Genomic DNA, 17,981 nt, shown 5'->3' on the forward strand with positions numbered 1-17,981 from the left:
GGTAGCGGGTGCTTGTGTTCTTGGATCAGGGCTGCTGGGGGCAGTTGAGCCAGCCTCTGACATCGATTTGCTGGCCAGACAGTTTCGTGGGAGACACCAGAGATGGGTTCTCGCCACTGATCTTGATGCTGAAGAGTTTGGCTGTAAAACAAGTTGATGATATTGTATTCGGATCTTTCCACCCCACAATACCTCTCAATTATTCTCAGATCTCCCAATTGTCATAGGTGGATTAGACTTACGCCAGGAGATGATGAAGTATTCGAACCCATCGGGCTTCCTAGGGTTGGGTATGGACAGGGCAGAGGTCACTGGGGTGGGGAATCCCTTCCAGTTCAGGTTAATGCTGATTTCTCCAGACAGAAGGATTTTAGATGGTGAAGCACCTAAAGCGAAGGAGTTTCACAGCAGATGTACTGTGACCCACTAATGTTGGTTATAATGAGTATAAACGGCTTCATGACAATGAAAGGCTCTTAAACGTTGCTGGTAGACAATCTACATTCATACCCCATTTTGCTACAAACATGAAACACCGTGCAGCCATACAACTGGAGATTTTATTTTATTTTTTTCTGTAGTAGACCAGTCTTGGTCCAGCAGTGCTGTGATATTCAGACCACTTTGAAACAATCATTGCGGTGTCATAGCTACACTGATAGGGGGCATACACAAGTAATATCTGATTAGCAGTGGTCCTGTGGTTAGAACAGACCATTGCTGAACAGGGTAAAGAACAGCAGATAAATTTTGTGTAGCCACAGCCTGCAACTGTGTACCTGTGAGCATCTTTGTTATTGAAAAGCACTATATAAATCTTGTGTAGTTGTTGTTGTTGTTATTATTATTATTATTATTATTATTATTATTATTATTATTATTGCTAAAGTTGAAGGGTGTACAAACAAGTCATCCATAGCCCACCTTCAGAGCTAGCCTGGTGACTCCTGGTGTAGATGGAATTCCTGGATGTCTTTCCGCTACACCTTGGGCTACTTCGAGCAGGGTAGGATAATTTTTGCACTGTACTGCCTGGGGAAAGGATTTCTGCTTATTATAACACTTTGCTTCTCATTACTCACAAAATTTCAAAATTTTGGAGTAGATCCTCTTTTTGAATACAAGTGCTGAATAGTAATTATTTTTCTCGGACATTATCGCTGATCAACTATGGATAAGCACTAGTTTTACATACAGGCACATGTAATTACCTGGTGATAGAGGTGTATAGATCTTTAATGAATATGACCTATCAGTCACCTTTCTTGAAGAAGTAGATAACCTCGGGTCTCTTCCTGCTGGAAGGCACAGGCAGAGCTGCGGAGATTTCTCCAGAGAGCCCTCCAAAGTCATTAGACAGAGACCGAGGGTAGCCAGGCTCCATTACACCGTTCTCAAAACTCCAGTATTTGTCATTCTGTGGAGAAGGTGAAGAAGTGGTCAGAAGGTTAATGCCAAAAGTGAAGAAAGAAAAAGTAAAAAAGCAACAAGGCCAGACATTTTGAAGGCCACCTTCAAATGTTTTTAAACTGATTAGAAGCTAAAAAATCTGATAAACCTTGATGATGTAGGTCTTGGCCTGGCAGTTGCAACGGGTGAAGACTGTGTCAATGGGGGAGGGCACACCGAGCTCGTCTGTGATATTACGCGCAGGACCAGCCACTCTGGTCTGGGGGTTCAGCAGCCAGAAGAAATGACCTGTGGAGGAGGAAATTTAATCTGATGGCAAACCAGTCACGGCAGTATTGACCTTGAATTGCTTCAAGAAATAAACTGAACAGAGATTAAGAGTTTACCTCGAAACACAATGATGGAGCCATTAAACAGGGAGGTGACACCATCGATGGGAAGACCATTGCACAGGTCAGGGTTGGAACTCTCTTTTAATAGAGAAAGGTTATAGAATTATTGATTCATACATGGAGAGTGGCTATAATACTACAAAATGTTAACTATTATTATTAAGTATTCTGTTGAATTTTGGCACTGCCTAAGTCACCAGTGGAAACTATGCAATTTTCACTATAGTAAAAAACTATTAAATTCATTGGGCATCACGAGTTTAGTTCAATCTGAAATGTATACTCTGTGAAATTGAACTTGAAATGAGCACGATGAATATTCTTGCTTGTACTATTGATAATTATAGCTGTGGATCTACAAGTCAAAGTGTGATCCTTACCAGGTAGTCCTGCTGGGCCACCGGCTTCCAGGGCCTGAGTTATGTCTGCCAGTGTGCTGGGTCTTCCAGTTCCAGATGCAGGGGCTTCACCTGTATGCTCGCTGAAGGAGAGGGAAACCTTTAAGGGAATGGAGATGGTTTTCCCAGAAGAAGCGTCTCCAGTGTGGGGTGGCCCTGCTGCTGATATGGGGGAGTTGGTATCAGCCCCTGGATGGGAAGAAAATAAAATAAATATACTTTTTAAGAGCTTGGACTAGAACGTTTGAAACCAGTGAGACCTTTCCTTTGATGGTCTCCATATTTTGAAATCAAGACTCCACTTCTTGCTGAAAAAAGCTTATCTACTATACTGCTAACATATTTGTCTAGCTGTAAGGCATGCTTGATACAAGTGGGGTTTTTTTTTTGGCTTTTTTTTTTTTTTTTTTTTCCAAGTGTTATATAATGTGCAGGGCTCTGTTTGGAGCATTTCATGAATCTTCTGGAACTTTACCTGGTGTGCTAGATCCAGGGTTGGCAGGCAGTAGAGGAGAGTAGAGGCCAGCATCAGGAGAGATGGTACTCACAACAGGGTCTGCTAGATCTTCAACATATTCTGAAAACAGCAGAGAAAATGCCTTCCATTTACTTTCTGTCACTTGAATGTTGAGTTTTATTAACAAATGTATTTTTTTGTGATGTATTTTTGTGATCATTGCCATGGTTAATGAAGAGAAGTTAAAACATGAAGGATGTTCACTCTGCACTGACATTCCAGTTCTGCATCATTTTTGAGAAGAGCAAATCTTATTTTCGCTTTCACCCTTTGCCATACACGTCACATTTCTGTCCCAGCTGATTGAAAACCTTGGTCACTCTAGACTGTCGCACCGGATTATTTAGGTTTAGGATGAAGTAGGCAGATTCAATTTATACTGCACCTGTCGGCTTGAGGTTGTTTTGAGCGCTTCTGGCCGCTGCTGAGATCTGATCCAAATCTAAAAAGCGTTAATACTGCATGTTAACTGCGAGTGGAAAATGAAGTTGAGCCGGGCTGATGATCCTGTACACAGAGAAAAATGAAATGTCGTACCGCAGTGTCCGAGGTAGTCAAGGCAGCAGTTGTTGAAGAGGGTGCAGTCCGGATCACAATCACACTCCCTCCCTCTCCGGAAGGTTTCCCTACATCGACCCCTGCAAGAGTGTCCTGGCAATCGACAACAGACACCACTTTAATTTAACCTTCCGCCAGCCTCCAAGTGTGGTTAAAAGCGTACCTAATCATGCCAGTCGCGATATTCCCACTTTCCCAACAGCATCCCTACGCACACAGCATTTTTGGCTCATCCATCCCTGCTCTGATTTAATAGATATCCTTGATCAGCTGAGTCAGTGCAGGATTTCAACACTCATATTTAGAATTAGCTCAGAGTCTCAGGAGCAGTCCAGATGTAGAATGCACGTATGAGTGAATGAGCTTTAAGCACTGTACCACTGGTGAGAGAGAGAACGTTACTAGATGAAATGATAATTGAACAGGCTTACGAATAGTGCAGATGTCCTCATAATCCTTGCAGCATTCCTTGTAGGTGAGGCAGTTGGCGTCGCAGTTGCAGGGCTGCCCGCGGGAGAAAGGCTCTCCACAGCGCCCCTTGCAGCTACCTGCACAGCGTCACAAACGCGCTGAATAGACATGCATCTTGTTCTAGAGGAACTCTCAAACTCTCATACTCTTAGTTCTGGCTACGACAGTGTTAAAATTAAGTTCATAATAATCGATCACACCTCTATATCCGATTACCTTAGTACAAATAAAATTATCAAAAACATTTTACTACCACTAAAATTGATGTAATTTATCCATCCTAATAAGCAATGACAACTCCTGAGCAAACCACATAACTGACCTTGAGCAACGCAGGTAAGAGGCAGGAGGATGCAAACCACCAGCAGCAGAGAGGCAATCACAGAAGGACATGCCATCGTAACACTTTGAGTCCCAACCAGTTCTCAATACAGAACGATCTGAACAGGCAAGTCTGAAAAATATAGTGAATATATTGTCAAACATATACAGTTGAAGTTAAATACATCAGTACATTACAAGGACAGAAGACAATTATATGTAATCATGACATGTTGAGGACACCTTACCTACAGGCAGACCTTTGCTAAACTCACCTTTGGTTTGTTTCACGGCTGCTTGCCTTTATATTAGACAGAGCAGCTGGATTTCTCCTGTGGACCAGAACGTTGTGTAATTAACCACCGTGGCCCAATTAAACCAGAATGAGACAAAGGCTGGCCTCCTACACTGTCTCACACATATGCACACATGGCCTATTTGTTTAGTATTGTGTTACTGTCTTTATGGTGGGTTTTCATTAAGCAGTTTATTATTATGGCTAAAAACTGCCTAGCCCTCAGCCGAGGTCAGACCTTTTCATTTCTGGAGGTGAAACATACAGTTTGCGAAAAAAAAAAGTACTCCCTTCCCCATAGACCTAGAGGTTTTTTTTCCTGTTTTTCTGTCATTCCAGGGTTGTTTGGTTGAAATGAAGAGACTAAATCAGTTCAAACACACACACTCCAGTTAGTGAAAGCAATATCCAAGCATTATAAGTGCATCTGTCTGCATGGAGTCTGATGACATCACAGTCAATGAGCCCTATTTGATAAGCGCACGCTCACATCCTTTAAAGATCAGTCTGACCTGATGCAATTATTTTGTTGCTGAACACTCATATTACAGTGTGGCCACTTCACTGAGCAGAGACAGGATTTTTAATCACCAGCCTCAGATATGAATAACAGCCCTGGTTTGTATTTTATGCATGTTGTTCCTTTGCCACTCCTTTGCTATGTGACCTTCCTCTGCCCACTGAGAGAATAATTACATCTGGGGTTTACTCTAGACCCATAGGCCCAAGACATGGTTTTGTCAGCCCACTCATGTCAGAGTAACTCAGACAGATCCAATTATATTACAAGTTCTAAGGTTACACCATTCAATGAAATGCTAATGTTTGTACAAGAAGAATCCAATTAAGATCTTTTGCAGCACTGGAATCAAACTCAAATCTGAGTTTTTGTTTTTGATCTCCCACTAACTGCTATTAATATGCAATGATATGACTGAAAGTTAAAAGGTTACAACAGTCATGTAAAGCTATTCAGCTTGCCTCGCTGACAGGGAGACAGGTTTGTTGCAATATTCAGTTTTGTGCCTATAATTTGCTGCGAGATAAATCATAGAGTAAGCCTAGCCTCTGACTAAGATATGTTCAATGGTGAACCACTCAAAGCCTTAGCTATAGGCCTACTGATTAGCTACCGAAATCAGAAGATTTACATTTATGGCATTTAGCAGACGCTCTTATCCAAAGTGACTTACAAAGGTGCTTTGTCATTTACTCATAGAATGAGATTATTGGTCATAATACTGTATGTTGTCTAGTGTAACAGATGCAGTGACACGTTCTGAAAAACACATATTGTAATTTTAAAGTGTCAGTTATAAAACAGTTATAGAGATGCTAAAGGATCAGTTAATAACATACTGATAAAGGACCTTAAAGCTCCCTTGATTTAGTTAGTCACTGTTGTAGCAGTTTATTTAAAAAAAAATGCATTTTCAACTACAACTTCGAAATAATATTAATTCATAGGTTATGTTTAGAATAAGAACCAGCTCAATCAACCGATAGTTGCATTTATTAAGAGAAAAATAATATCAGTAGAAGTGAGTCACTGTAATTACATAAAATGAAGATTGTAAATAATTACAACCAACAGAACTGCATGCCATTTTCCTAAGTGTGGTCCAGCAAACTACTTTTTTTTACTGTACATTTTACTGATGCAGTAAAACGGCAGCATTTAAAGAACAAACGTAAGCGAGAGGGAAGACATCCGCTTTGTGGGAATTCGTTTCTACTGAGGTAATGTCTTTCTGGTGAAAATGTAGCCTGCCACACCTAGGAACACACTGTACTGAGCATTTATTACGCCTGTTCTGACCACGACTTTCGCCAATTGGCTGAATGCTACTGAGGATACAGCTTCAGACCAGACACGTGTTCATCAGCTTGGTCTGTGCCAGTATTTTGTTGTTCTTTTTTTGAAGTTTACAAAATCGTATTGCTTACCCTACAACAGATGAAAAAAGATTGAAATCGTCAATTAAAAGTGTATCAATACTATAGCAGAACTCAAGATACATTTCCCAAGAGTGTAAAGCTCTCGAAAATGTTTTATTCAAGTATGAGCCGAGCAAAATCTCATTCACTTGACTGAAGTAAACACAGAATAATATAAAAATACTTAAGTATCCTTTTACTAGAATTATTTCATTACACGCCATTTATTTATACAGGCAATATGCAGGCTACTGTGCACGGTTCAATTCACCTGTAATGGAACCGTTCGTCGGAACGCAGTCACATAGACACAAAGAAGTTCCCTAAATATGTGGTTATTTAGAAGTGCGGGGGAAAACGTAACGAACCTGAAGTGTAAAGAGAGCTGGTGGGTCTATCTTATATGGTCTATCGCCATCCTACTCTCTCAGTGAGCGTAGGCGTGCGGCTTTTGTTTGTGTCAGTCTGCGCTCAGCTTTGGCACATAAGCGGTTTGGTCGCTGAGCTCTTTGTCTGCAGGCGCTGCTTTGGTTTGGAGCGGGCGCTGCAGCTTGAGGACGGCTCAGACCTCTTCTTTTCCACCGATTGCGGCCCGATGCGTCGTCAAAATACTAAATAAGAAACAAGACACAGGACTAACACAAAAATTCACATATTCCTATTTGCAAAAGTTCTGTTTTACAAAGACTATATACAATCTATGGTCTTACAGTACAGGAAAACTGTTGCAGCCTCTTTCAAACTTGTTCATTTACTGAAAGATTTTAGGGGCTGTGGGAGGCTTTGTTTTTGTGTTATTGACTAGCCCAAACAGAAACTCTTAGTTTTATGGAACATTAATAGTGTTTGAGATTAAAATAAATCGCTGCTTTTAAGGAAAATAACACGTTGAATCATATTATTGGGAAAATATTGGGTGAATGTACAAACACAGTAATAATTCTCTAGACTTCACATGCTTACAACTAACAAGTGTCTTAAGAACTACAAACCACATAATGGCATTTAGAACAACTTTATTTTAATGGAGCATTATAAAATACATGGCAGTGACTTTTAGTATAGTTTAGTACAGGTTTCCATTGAACATACTGCGTTATGTCATTGGTATCATAATTGATACAAATCTATTTACAAAATCAAAGTTTACAATACTTTGAATCTTACTCTCAAAATGCCATTACAAACCATATTTTACACTGAAGTAAAAAAAAAGCAAGAACAAGAATCTCTGTTACTCTGGGGTGGATTTGTGCAAAGGAGGGTATTTGGGGTGAGTATTTACAGGGACACCAATGGTGTCATGTGATTTGGTGAGGCACTTCGAGCATCTCCATCAGAAAGGTGTCTATGGGCGTGTCTCCAATGAGCTTGAAGAAGAAGAGATGCTCCAGGCACTTCAGGCCTATGGAGCGCAGAGCGGGAAGCCGCAGCAGAAGCTTGGCAAACCTGCAGCAAACGGTTCACAAAAAACAGCCAAAGCACCCCATGAACTTGTGTAACAGAGCCAAGGCTGTAGTCAGTAAAAGTCAAACAAGTAAAACACAGGAAACAGGATCACTCAAAGTTTGAAAAAGTTCAGTCGCTGCGTTCAGCCATTTGACACGCTGGTTGCACTTTACGCATAAAGCTTCAGACATTCTCTCATCTATTTTGCAGTTTGAAAAAAAAACAACCCAATAATTTAAATGGGTAAACGCTCGTATTTCACGATGACTAGACTATAACTGTATAATCAAGAGGCTGTTGAAGGCAAGTGTTCAGAAGCAGTGTTACAGGACTCATGCCTGGCCCTCACCTGCCTGGCTGCTCTGGGTATTTGTACTTGGTATAGGACTCCAGTGAGGCATACACCTTTTCCCTCAGTGCCTCCACCTCAGATGGACTTGACAGCCCTTTAGCATCTATGGGTTACATTCAGAAACAACACAAAAAACATCTATTTCTTCTGTGACACATGATGGGTCTGGAATTCAGCTTAATTCAGCATAACAAAATGAAAAATTTCAGTGAATAGTGAATTAACAGTGAACAGTAACAGGTATATAGTGGAAATCAGTCTGTAGAGAGTGTCTGGATACAACTGAGAGCTAAAATGTACCTGGGTTGAAGAGCACGATGGCTCTAAGGCAGCCTAGCTCAGTCTTGTCCATGTGCATGTCCTTCATCTTAGACACCAGCTCAGAGAGCACCCTGAAGTGCAGTCAGGAATCAGACGAACTCAGACACCAGAAAAATCAGACAGTAGATACATTCAACCAACCACCCTTTGCCTGCAATTAAGTGTCTGATCATAGATCAGAATCTGAAGGAAATATGGTGATCTGAGGGGCTGGTGGGTATGACGTGGTTTATGTTAAGCGAGGGGGAGGGAGTGGGATGGTGGGTGGGTTCGGACCTGTCGAAGATCGAGCCCACCCCTGCGCTGTGGGCACTGCTGCGGTGCACATGCAGGCCAGTGGCGAGCACAATGCCATCCCTCACTGTTACCGAGCGATGAGAGAAGGAGGCGATGAGGAGTTCATTCCAGCCTAGGTACAAACACACACACACACACACACACACACACACACACACACACACACATACTAAGTATTGCTATCATAAGGATGTGCAATGATTCATGTGCTACTTTAGACAAATAACTCTAAATCTAAATAGATCTTTAACAAAAAACTCTTACTGTAAAGATTTCAGAAATCACCTTTTCTCCACCTGTTGCTATCCTTACTATTCTTGTATACTCTGTTATGCTGGTACACATTTTTGAGATTTTTCAGTCATACTAGCCCATGCACATAAGCACACTGCAGTGATGTCCAGCTGTACTCTCAACTAAATGGATTGCTGTATAGTAAACAGATCAGTTGTAATCATATGATCTGTGTGCTGAAGCCTTACTGACCTGCACGAAGGAGGATGACCTGGTCGTCCAGGGATAACTGAGAGAAGTGGGGGACGCGCTTGGCCCACTCCACCAGAGTGAAGAGCTGCTTATCAGCTGCCTGGCAGATGTTGGTCACGGGGTCATTGGTCTGTGCGACACAGACAGATGACCATGTGTGAAATAAGAGCCAAAGGACAAAGCTATCTGGACTATCTGTAATATCTGGCTACATGGCTGGTGTAGAGACTAAATATGGTAAAATACGTCAGTGGCATGGTAAAACCAGCAAAGAAAATGTCACTACATAGACAAGTGAAACTGACAGTTGGCTGTGATAGTAAGAAGAGATTTAGAGATGTTGCTTATTAAAAGATGTGGAACGGTCACTTACTGAGTTGCCCGCATTAGAGTGTATGTATGCCTCTGTTTTCGGCTCCACGGCTAATTCGGCATCTAGAATCTTCTCGACCGGCATGTCCTCGTTTAAACTGCTGCTGGAGTCAACTTCACTATCACTCTTGTCTCGTCCTCGTTGCCTCTCTTCCTGCACAGCTACACACACCGACAGACGATTAGAACTGTGTGAAATTACGTTCACCATACTTACATGCCTGAAGAGGCAAACTAATGTATTCATTGGCCTCATTTACTAACACCTTTTCAACCAACTGTTAACTTTCAAAATGTATTTGTGGGCTGGGTATACTGTACACTGGTTACTGTACTGTACAATTGGTAATTCTAACCATTTCAACAATAAATGAATTTTAGTCACATAAAGGCAAAAATAACCCTGTCAAGTTTATTCTGTCAAGTCTGTCTGAGCCCTTTCACTCACCCTCCCTCTTCATACCCATGGCCAGGCACTTCTGGTAGCGACAGTACTGGCAGCGGTTCCTCTGACGCTTGTCTATTAGACACTCCTTGCTGTCCCGGCACATGTACGTCAGGTCCTTCCGGACTGTTCTCTTGAAGAAGCCCTTGCAGCCTTCACAACTGTACACCCCATAGTGCTTTCCTGGACATTACATGAGGATAAATCACATTATTAAGATCCTGCACTCCCTAGTTACTTCACTGGGAAGACCCATTTTGAACTTACACTCACTAGCGACTTATTAGGTATACTTATAGGTGAATTTAGGTGTACAATTACACACTGCAGCTAGTTACACGGCATGGCATTCGAATGGCAGCCCATTCTTTGTACAGTATTAACACTGTCAATTATTGTGACGTTGTTGGTGTTGAGCTGATACAATTGTATTGGACTGAGAGTGATCCATCACCCCCAAAATGTTCAGCAGTTGTGGTCATAACCTATGGCTAATATCACAAACTATACTGTCTGGTATACTCTATACCTGCCTATACTGGTTGATAATAGAGTTGAATTCTCTAAAGAAAGAAGCATACGCCATGTATATCTGTCGAGTCTTCCTAAACATTTATGTACTACCCTGACTTCAATGTTCATTTAGGGCAGGTTGAATTAGATGACATGCTAACTTTATTATTATTAGTTACATTTATAAAGCACCTTTCTCAAAATCAAGGTCACTTCACAGACATATATCAGCTTTTACAATCACTCACACAACAATGAAATGCACAAAGCATACTCTTAACAGAATGTGCAAAGCGTACTCTCAGTCAGAAACCATATCCCCCTGGGCAACTGAACAGGAAGGGGAGGAGGCTAAGACCAGGACAGAGCACCAACCATCACTGGACATACATGCACACATTCTCACACACACAGAGATACCTACACACACTGGTCACATTCATACAGGACAATTTATAGTATCCAATCTAACATAACCTCCATATTTTTGGACTGTGAGAGGAAACCAGAGACCCCAGAGGAAACCCACACAGACACAGGGAGAACATGGAAACTCCACCCAGATAGAGACTCAGACCCAAGAGCTTAGTGCTGAGAGACAAACATGCTAACCACCAAGCCACCATGCTGCTCATGGTGTTATGCAGAGATTACCTGAGGAGCGATCTCCACAGATGGCACAGATGTGTTTGGACAGGGAGCCTGGACTGATGCACTGATAGCTTCTAAAACTGCTGTTACTGTTCTTCACATCCTCGGAACTGCTTAGATGGCTCATCTGTTGAGGAAGGGAAAGAATTAGGCATTATTTAGGGGTATCAGCACAACGTTTCAAAGGGAAACGTTCCACTAGTGCTGTGATTTTTTTTCTACACATCAGCTATTTAATAAGCGCTCGTAAGAGTGACCACATGATAAGATGATTTCACGCAATCTTAGAAAATGTGAAAAGCAAGTGTTTTGTGTAATCCTGCCTTAATCCACTAGATGGCAATAATCGATCAATTCAAAAAAAAAAAAAAAAAAAAAAGTCCAGTATGGAATAACGAACTGTAAACTAATATGGATACACCTACTCTTAATCTGTAGCTACCAAATACACTAATATACATTTTAACGTCACTTGTAAAATGTAATTCAGCACTGCTGGCACCACAGTCGTACTCTGTGGTTAGCTGAAGTCAAATTCTGAGTATACCTGAGTCCTGGACCTTGCACAAATTGCTTCATTCTTTATTAATTGAACTGGTTCTGACCAAATGACAGGTGTTTTGTGGATACTTGTAAATACTCTTTATGCAAACAATTATGAATTCTGCTTAAATCGATGTTTATGCATTTTACTGCATGTACATACATAAAACATTCAGAACTACCATGTTTTCAAAACAGGTTGTTTGTGAAGCAGTTAATTGGAAGCACAGTACATCCTGTGCCAAGAATAAAACAAGTTATAATTAGTTCAAACATCTGAGCACACAGATCTGAAAAAAAAAAAGATTGGTAGCCTATAGGTACAGCTACAGAATATGTGAATCTAATGAAGTGACCAGTTAGTGTACATCTGATATTGTTTTATACATTATCTTCTATGATCCCCTACACAACAGCTTGTTTTATGTGTGTGCGGGAAGGGGGGGGCACCTGAGGACTGTAGCCCACACTGGGTGTACTGGTCATGGAGGAGGCCGATGAGCTCAGTGATGAAGATGTGATGATAGTGTAGGGCGGTCCTAGGCTGCTGATAACAGATGGGTGCAGGTGGGTCACCATGGAGGCAATCGGGGGCTGGGAGGCCAGGGGCCTCTGGTGACTGTGGTTGACCAGCACTGAGGAGCCTAGAATCAGAATGCAGAGAAAGAAGGGTCAATGGGGGTTGTTGTTCGTACACTGTGTCCAATCAGTGCTCAGAAAGAGAGGTCTGTGGAGTTACTGGCTACAAGCTGCATCCAGTCAGGACACAGAGATAGGGTCAATGGGGGATGCTGTCTGCAAGTTGCACCCAGTAAGAAACCAAAGAGGTGGTCAGTATGACTCTGCACCCGCATGCCACATTTGATCATAACTAATTTGGATGAAATCAGAAACACAATGACTGTTATTATCTTTAGTGATCTTTGCAGATTTCTGAAAACCTACAGCTGTGACCTGTGGGAGCTCCTTATCTGACAGACTCCAAACAGGCATCTTCCTGAAGAAACTGAGATGTACTGGCATGTGCGAGCCGTGTGTGCATGTGCAAGTTTGCTAGGGGCATACAAATGACCACAGCTGGGCTCACATTTCACAGAGTGCCAGCATGTGGGCTAATCACAGCACGGGTCCTCCAGCAGGAAGGAGCCCCCCCTTATCTCACCTTTATACAAGCAAACACATGCACACACTGCCAACTTTAAAACCTGAGGAACTGCTGCAGCACAGAGCTCTTTATGTTCCTGCATGTCTCAGGCTTTCAAACAACACTCAGTATGTCGCAATCTTTGTTCGAAAATTCAGAGTGAGGATGATGATGATGATGATGATGATGATGATGTTACAGCAGGTACAGAACAGGGCCTCAACTGGAGCATACACAAACACACTTCTCACTCAGACCCAGCATACCCATAGCTCCTACAGTACAAACATGCTATCACAGTTGCATGGCCTTCTCTACCATTACCCTACTAGAAGGCTGTGCGTTCTAATGCCAGAGCAGAACAATACAGGATTTCCTGTTTGGCACCATTTCTTTCTTTCTTTCTTTTTTTTTGTGCGTGTGTGTGTGTGTGAGAATTTCATCTACTAAAAAAAACAAACATTTACACTACCACATATTTGCAATAAAAAAAACAGGAGCTCAATTTAGAAGCAGTGGAAGCACAAAGTGTTTGTACTAAAATAGCACTCTAACAATAGAACATTCCAACAATAAGAAAGCACAATGTTGCACTTCAGCATATTTTCACTTAGTAAAATAAATGAATACATTTTGTGAAGTGTAAATGTACTATATACAGTATATAGAGTATCAATCCCGTGTCTCTCTCTCTCACTCTATGATATATATCATCAGTATTGAGTATAGCTCATCCTAGTCTGTGTGAGGAATATGTGTGGTCACGTAAATTTTGAGGCCGATGAGTTAACTTGTTTTGGCTATACTGTAATATAAATATCTTCCTGCCATTAGAGCTTCTGAAGTTATCTAAGCTGAAAAAATCCAGCAAAAAAGGTGCATAAATTATTCTATATTCTGTTTACTGTCTTCACACTTTTAGAACAGAAAGCTTTTCACATTACAATAGCCAAAGAACCCCTTCCAATACAACTTTAACTAGTCTCTGCTGATAGTTATGGGGTCCCGCAGTTGACCTATACTCCTAAACTGGGGGCATGGGGCAAAGGTTACATCTGGAGGTGAGCTCCTCTCACTGCTCTCAAACAGGTCTGCTGATAAAACGCATACTAGTCTGTTTTCTCTACTCTTTCGCTGAGTTTTACCTCACATTTACAGAATTGAACATACAGCTTCAGTCATTCATGTTGTTATTTTTTATGATTGAATAGACAGACTGAAAAAGATACTGATGCATTAAGGTAAATTAAAAAATGAGGACACTGGCACCTAAAGCTCATCATTAGGTTGATGGACATCTAAAAAGTCAAACTGAAAAACGTTTCTGAGAAAATCTGCACTTTGGGACCAGGTGCAGTGTACTGGTTTCAACAATAATGACAGATCTATGGGGGTAGGGGGGGAGATTAGATATTATGTACTATGATACATAGTGTACACAAACTGTATATTCATGTGTATATAGGTGATATAGGTGCAAGTTAAACGACACAGAACACCAGGTTAAATTCATCCATCACAAAAGCCTTATTAAATGATGGTAAGTTGAGTCTTGAGATTTTGTTCATCCACTTCTGAAATTGAGGAAACCTGTGCAGAAAATCAGTAGACAAAAACAAGCTGTGCCTTATTTCCAGTGATTTGATTTCTAAAAGCTTGATACGGTTACACTGGTGTTAATGCCCATAATGTGGAACATATAATTAATGGATGTCACTAATATTCACTTGTTACATTTACAATATACAGTTTAGTAAGTGGATATTACAACTACTTTATACAGGATCAATAACAACATTGTATTTTAACTCAACTAATCTAAACTCAACTCAGCTCAATTAATCTAAACTCAAGTCTACAAAGTAGCACTACTGTAAAGTACATTCCTTCACATCCTTGAACACACACACACACACACACACACACATATACAAGACCAGTGTTGTAACTGGGTAAGGAGGACACATTAGGACAGTCTTTGACAATGGGGGGCAGAACTCAATGTCTCCACTTCAACTTCCAATCCTGTCCATAAGCAACAGAGAATAGCCTCTTGACACAAAAGACACAACACTGGCCTTCTATCTGCTCCTCTGAAGTGACTGCTGTAATGTGAGCTCAGCTCTCTGCTATAACACTGGACTATAGACTAGTTTGTCAGTTTTAGGAAAATCTTTGTCTAATGTGCTGCATAATGTGTTAGTTTAACATGTGTCCTCAGGAGAATTCTACTGCAATCAGTGAATGAAGCTAGTACTCCCAATTACCATGATGTCATAGGCATAATGCTAACAGATACCAACTGAAATTATGTTATTTTGCATAACATAATTTTGCATAATGCTGTTTGCTTTCACTGTTAGCAATGTTTTTCACTAAACCATGTTTTTCAATACATAAAGAGAGTTTTCACTATGCTAGTTGACCCAGTGCAGTTATGGCTGAAAAACTGAATACAAATGCCCGATAGTGATGTTCAATGGTGTGTCACTTGATTTTGATAAACAGGACACCAGCAGGCTAAAACATCACTGGACTTTCCTAATGCAGTGATTAGGATGCTGCCAATCTAGTAATTCTAATGGTGCTGTGGGCGTCTGAGCACACTCTGTTCCAGAGGACAGAGATGTTATGTGATGTCAGGAGGTCTCATGGCTGTCACTGGCATGCGAAAGCACACTTTCATCATGCCTATTGCATGCTTCAAATGGACATGATAATGCACATCAGTGCCCTAATTAGGTAGAGCAAATGGTTTCAGGGAAGAAGAAATGAGAAATGGCAAGTGTTAATGAATGTACCATGGCATGACCCCTGGGATGATGTTACGCACCATGACAAGTAGTATGTCACTGAAAAGGAAACTTGAGATGCGGGTAAAGCAGAGGTGCCCAACTTGCTTATCTGCAGAAAACCATTCACGTCATTAGAGGCTGGCAGATAGGTTACACCATGACATACTGACATGCCCAGGAAATAGTGTCTGATTAAGAATAAGTCATCACTGTTACTGTTACTGTCATTGTTTCACTACATCTTGTATGCAACACATTTAAGCAACTATTCCATGCTACGTGTACATGTTGAGTAATTATTAGGCAATTTCAATTTCTCTGTGACTACTGCTTGCCTTGACTGACTGTGCCGGTTTTGTGAGAAGGGAAATGAAATGAGATGATGAAGTTAAGGGCAAAATGAGAATTAGTTCACTATAAGTGTATTTCCTGGCCTACACCTATTGCACAAAAGTAAATGAGGATGTACCAACACTCTTTACCAAACACTGTTTAGTTTTAAAATATGCTTGATGGTATAGTTTTGATAAGATTGGAAAAATGCAGTGTGCAATAAAAGATTTATATGAAACAAAACAAAACGACAGCAACAAAACTGAAATAAAACTGTAAATGTAATTAGCACTTTAACTTAAAACATGTAGAAAAATGATATTTTCATCTCGTCCAGCCAAGGCTGTAACTCCAGCTCACAGAAGGCTTAGAAATTAGCTGACAGGTTGACTCTACTATGTTAAATCAGGGAAAAGGCTAAACTTTGCTGCACCTTGTCCTGTTTTACACATAAACCTCTGAGACCTGGCTTTGAGTATGCTTCATGGCAAGATTTGCTTTCACATCAAGTGTTGGGCTAACTGCCATGTAGGTATAGGACTGGTTAACATCTGCAGATGTCTTTCAACACTGGAGGTAAGCCCCCAGGGCTGGGTCAAAGACGGACGGGTGCCGAGATCCCTGCCTTGCACACTCTGTGAGGGCATGGCGTGTTGTTATTAACTGAGACATAATGGACTTTGCTCTAATTGTGCACGGAGTAAGGCTTGCAGCTTACTGGCACAGTGACATTTTTATCTAGTGACTACACCGTGGTCCCGGTATCCGTGTTAAATACACTAACGTGGACGTTCATCTTTCCTGTTGACACCAAAGGAAAAAACATACATCCTGCATTTCAGCTTTACAAAGAGGACTGAATATCTTTTAAATGTGAAGTTTAATTCCGAAAAAGTTAAATACGTGTATTTTTAACACATTTGCTGTCTCTGGTATTTTGTAACAGGATTTCGCTGTACTCTTTTGCCTGTTCAATATATAATGCATCCACAGCATTTTCTTGGTGGTCAAAAACTGATGGAATTGATATTTTAATCTGTATGGTTCCATAATCGTCGTAGAGATATCTAGTTTAGCTACATGCATAAGTACACACTGCAGAAAGCCTCTGACAATCCCTTTAAATTCACAATCTAATCTCAGATCGTGTTGCTGGATCTGAAAAAAATATCCTCCAAACTTCCTCGAAAGCACATATGCGCAACTGTCACCGAGTTCAACTGCCTAGTAAAGCGAAAGTATACGGCTCTACCATGAAATCCATTAGTAAAGACCCCGTAGGCAAACAATTTAACAAGACACAAGATGGAGAGACCATAAATTACTTAAATGCAATAAAAGTGCCAACCCTTGACCCTGACTGAGAGACAGAATCACCTGCAGAGTTCAGTATTGCCACAGCTTACAAGTCAATACACATGACACAACTACACAGATAATTTAACTAGAGTGGATTTATGGCTCTCGTGCGAAAGAATTCAAAGAGAGCGAGAGAACATAAATAAATACTTGCACTTACGTTAATGGAGAACAATAACCAAAAACACAGTAGAAAAATAAGTCAGCCAGGTAACCGAGACTCTAAACAAAAACACACAAAATACTTACCGATGTGGAGGTAATCATTATCATCCATTTCGTCGCTAAAATGTAATTGCCGTGCGTTTTCCCCCCACAATGTCCTGTTGTGCCGTTCAAGGCGGCAGAATCTCCTTTCTGCTGCCCGCGGTTTGACTCAGGAATCGCTGCTGTCCACTTAGAGGGGGGCAGCCTAGGGGGTGGATTCTCTCAGTGACATTCCTAAGAGGGAAATTACTTAAAGTTATAAACAAAAAATAAACAAATAAATATTCTTTATATAAAATATTTCCTAAAGGATCCATTGCAGGCTATTATACTAACAATTTTAGTATATTAGGATTACAGATATTGATACCATAAATTCATTGTTGTTTTTTAAATCTAAACTACATTAAGCTT

At 40.8% G+C, this 17,981-nt stretch overlaps 2 protein-coding genes across 5 annotated transcripts; both read right to left on the reverse strand.

Moving 5' to 3' along the window:
• Position 1: 1 nt before the first annotated feature.
• Positions 2–7,159, reverse strand: prg4a (proteoglycan 4a). Of its 3 annotated transcripts, XM_027026902.3 has the most exons (13): positions 6,669–7,159; positions 4,069–4,399; positions 3,707–3,823; positions 3,255–3,368; positions 3,103–3,159; positions 2,676–2,777; positions 2,183–2,389; positions 1,797–1,880; positions 1,559–1,698; positions 1,261–1,417; positions 925–1,032; positions 243–386; positions 2–141 (listed from the first exon to the last, which is right to left on the reverse strand). In XM_027026902.3, exons 2-13 carry the CDS (start codon positions 4,142–4,144, stop codon positions 26–28), a joined length of 1,422 nt encoding a protein of 473 aa, XP_026882703.2. In that variant the 5' UTR covers positions 4,145–4,399; positions 6,669–7,159; the 3' UTR covers positions 2–25. The 3 variants fall into 3 exon arrangements, with proteins under 3 accessions (XP_026882703.2, XP_081556175.1, XP_081556176.1); XM_081700049.1 differs by lacking the exon at positions 3,103–3,159; XM_081700050.1 differs by lacking the exon at positions 925–1,032.
• Positions 7,160–7,299: 140 nt separating this feature from the next.
• Positions 7,300–17,755, reverse strand: rxrga (retinoid x receptor, gamma a). Of its 2 annotated transcripts, none has more exons than XM_081700052.1 (10): positions 17,610–17,755; positions 12,180–12,373; positions 11,190–11,313; positions 10,041–10,205; positions 9,579–9,739; positions 9,206–9,335; positions 8,699–8,831; positions 8,402–8,493; positions 8,099–8,204; positions 7,300–7,749 (listed from the first exon to the last, which is right to left on the reverse strand). In XM_081700052.1, the coding sequence occupies exons 1-10, from the start codon at positions 17,635–17,637 to the stop codon at positions 7,602–7,604; spliced, it is 1,281 nt and encodes a 426-aa protein (XP_081556178.1). In that variant the 5' UTR covers positions 17,638–17,755; the 3' UTR covers positions 7,300–7,601. The 2 variants fall into 2 exon arrangements, with proteins under 2 accessions (XP_081556178.1, XP_026883352.1); XM_027027551.3 differs by having other exon boundaries at positions 10,026–10,205.
• Positions 17,756–17,981: the final 226 nt, after the last annotated feature.

Source organism: Electrophorus electricus, chromosome 17 (assembly GCF_041902795.1).
Source record: "Electrophorus electricus isolate QZ-2024a chromosome 17, ASM4190279v1, whole genome shotgun sequence".
NCBI classification, from domain to species: Eukaryota; Metazoa; Chordata; class Actinopteri; order Gymnotiformes; family Gymnotidae; genus Electrophorus; species Electrophorus electricus.

Bases quoted from the DNA above. Each gene is read 5' to 3' on its own strand.
- prg4a (XM_027026902.3), bottom strand. From the start codon at position 4,144: ATGGCATGTCCTTCTGTGATTGCCTCTCTGCTGCTGGTGGTTTGCATC. The intron at 2,778-3,102 runs GTGCAGTATAAA...TGCTGTTTTCAG, and splicing joins AAACAACCTCAAGCCGACAG to AATATGTTGAAGATCTAGCA. The intron at 1,699-1,796 runs GTAAACTCTTAA...CCTCCTCCACAG, and splicing joins CTCCATCATTGTGTTTCGAG to GTCATTTCTTCTGGCTGCTG.
- rxrga (XM_027027551.3), bottom strand. From the start codon at position 17,637: ATGGATGATAATGATTACCTCCACATCG. The intron at 11,314-12,179 runs GTGCCCCCCCCT...CTTCCTCAACAG, and splicing joins GTGTGGGCTACAGTCCTCAG to ATGAGCCATCTAAGCAGTTC. The intron at 8,494-8,698 runs GTCCGAACCCAC...ACTGCACTTCAG, and splicing joins GTGGGCTCGATCTTCGACAG to GGTGCTCTCTGAGCTGGTGT.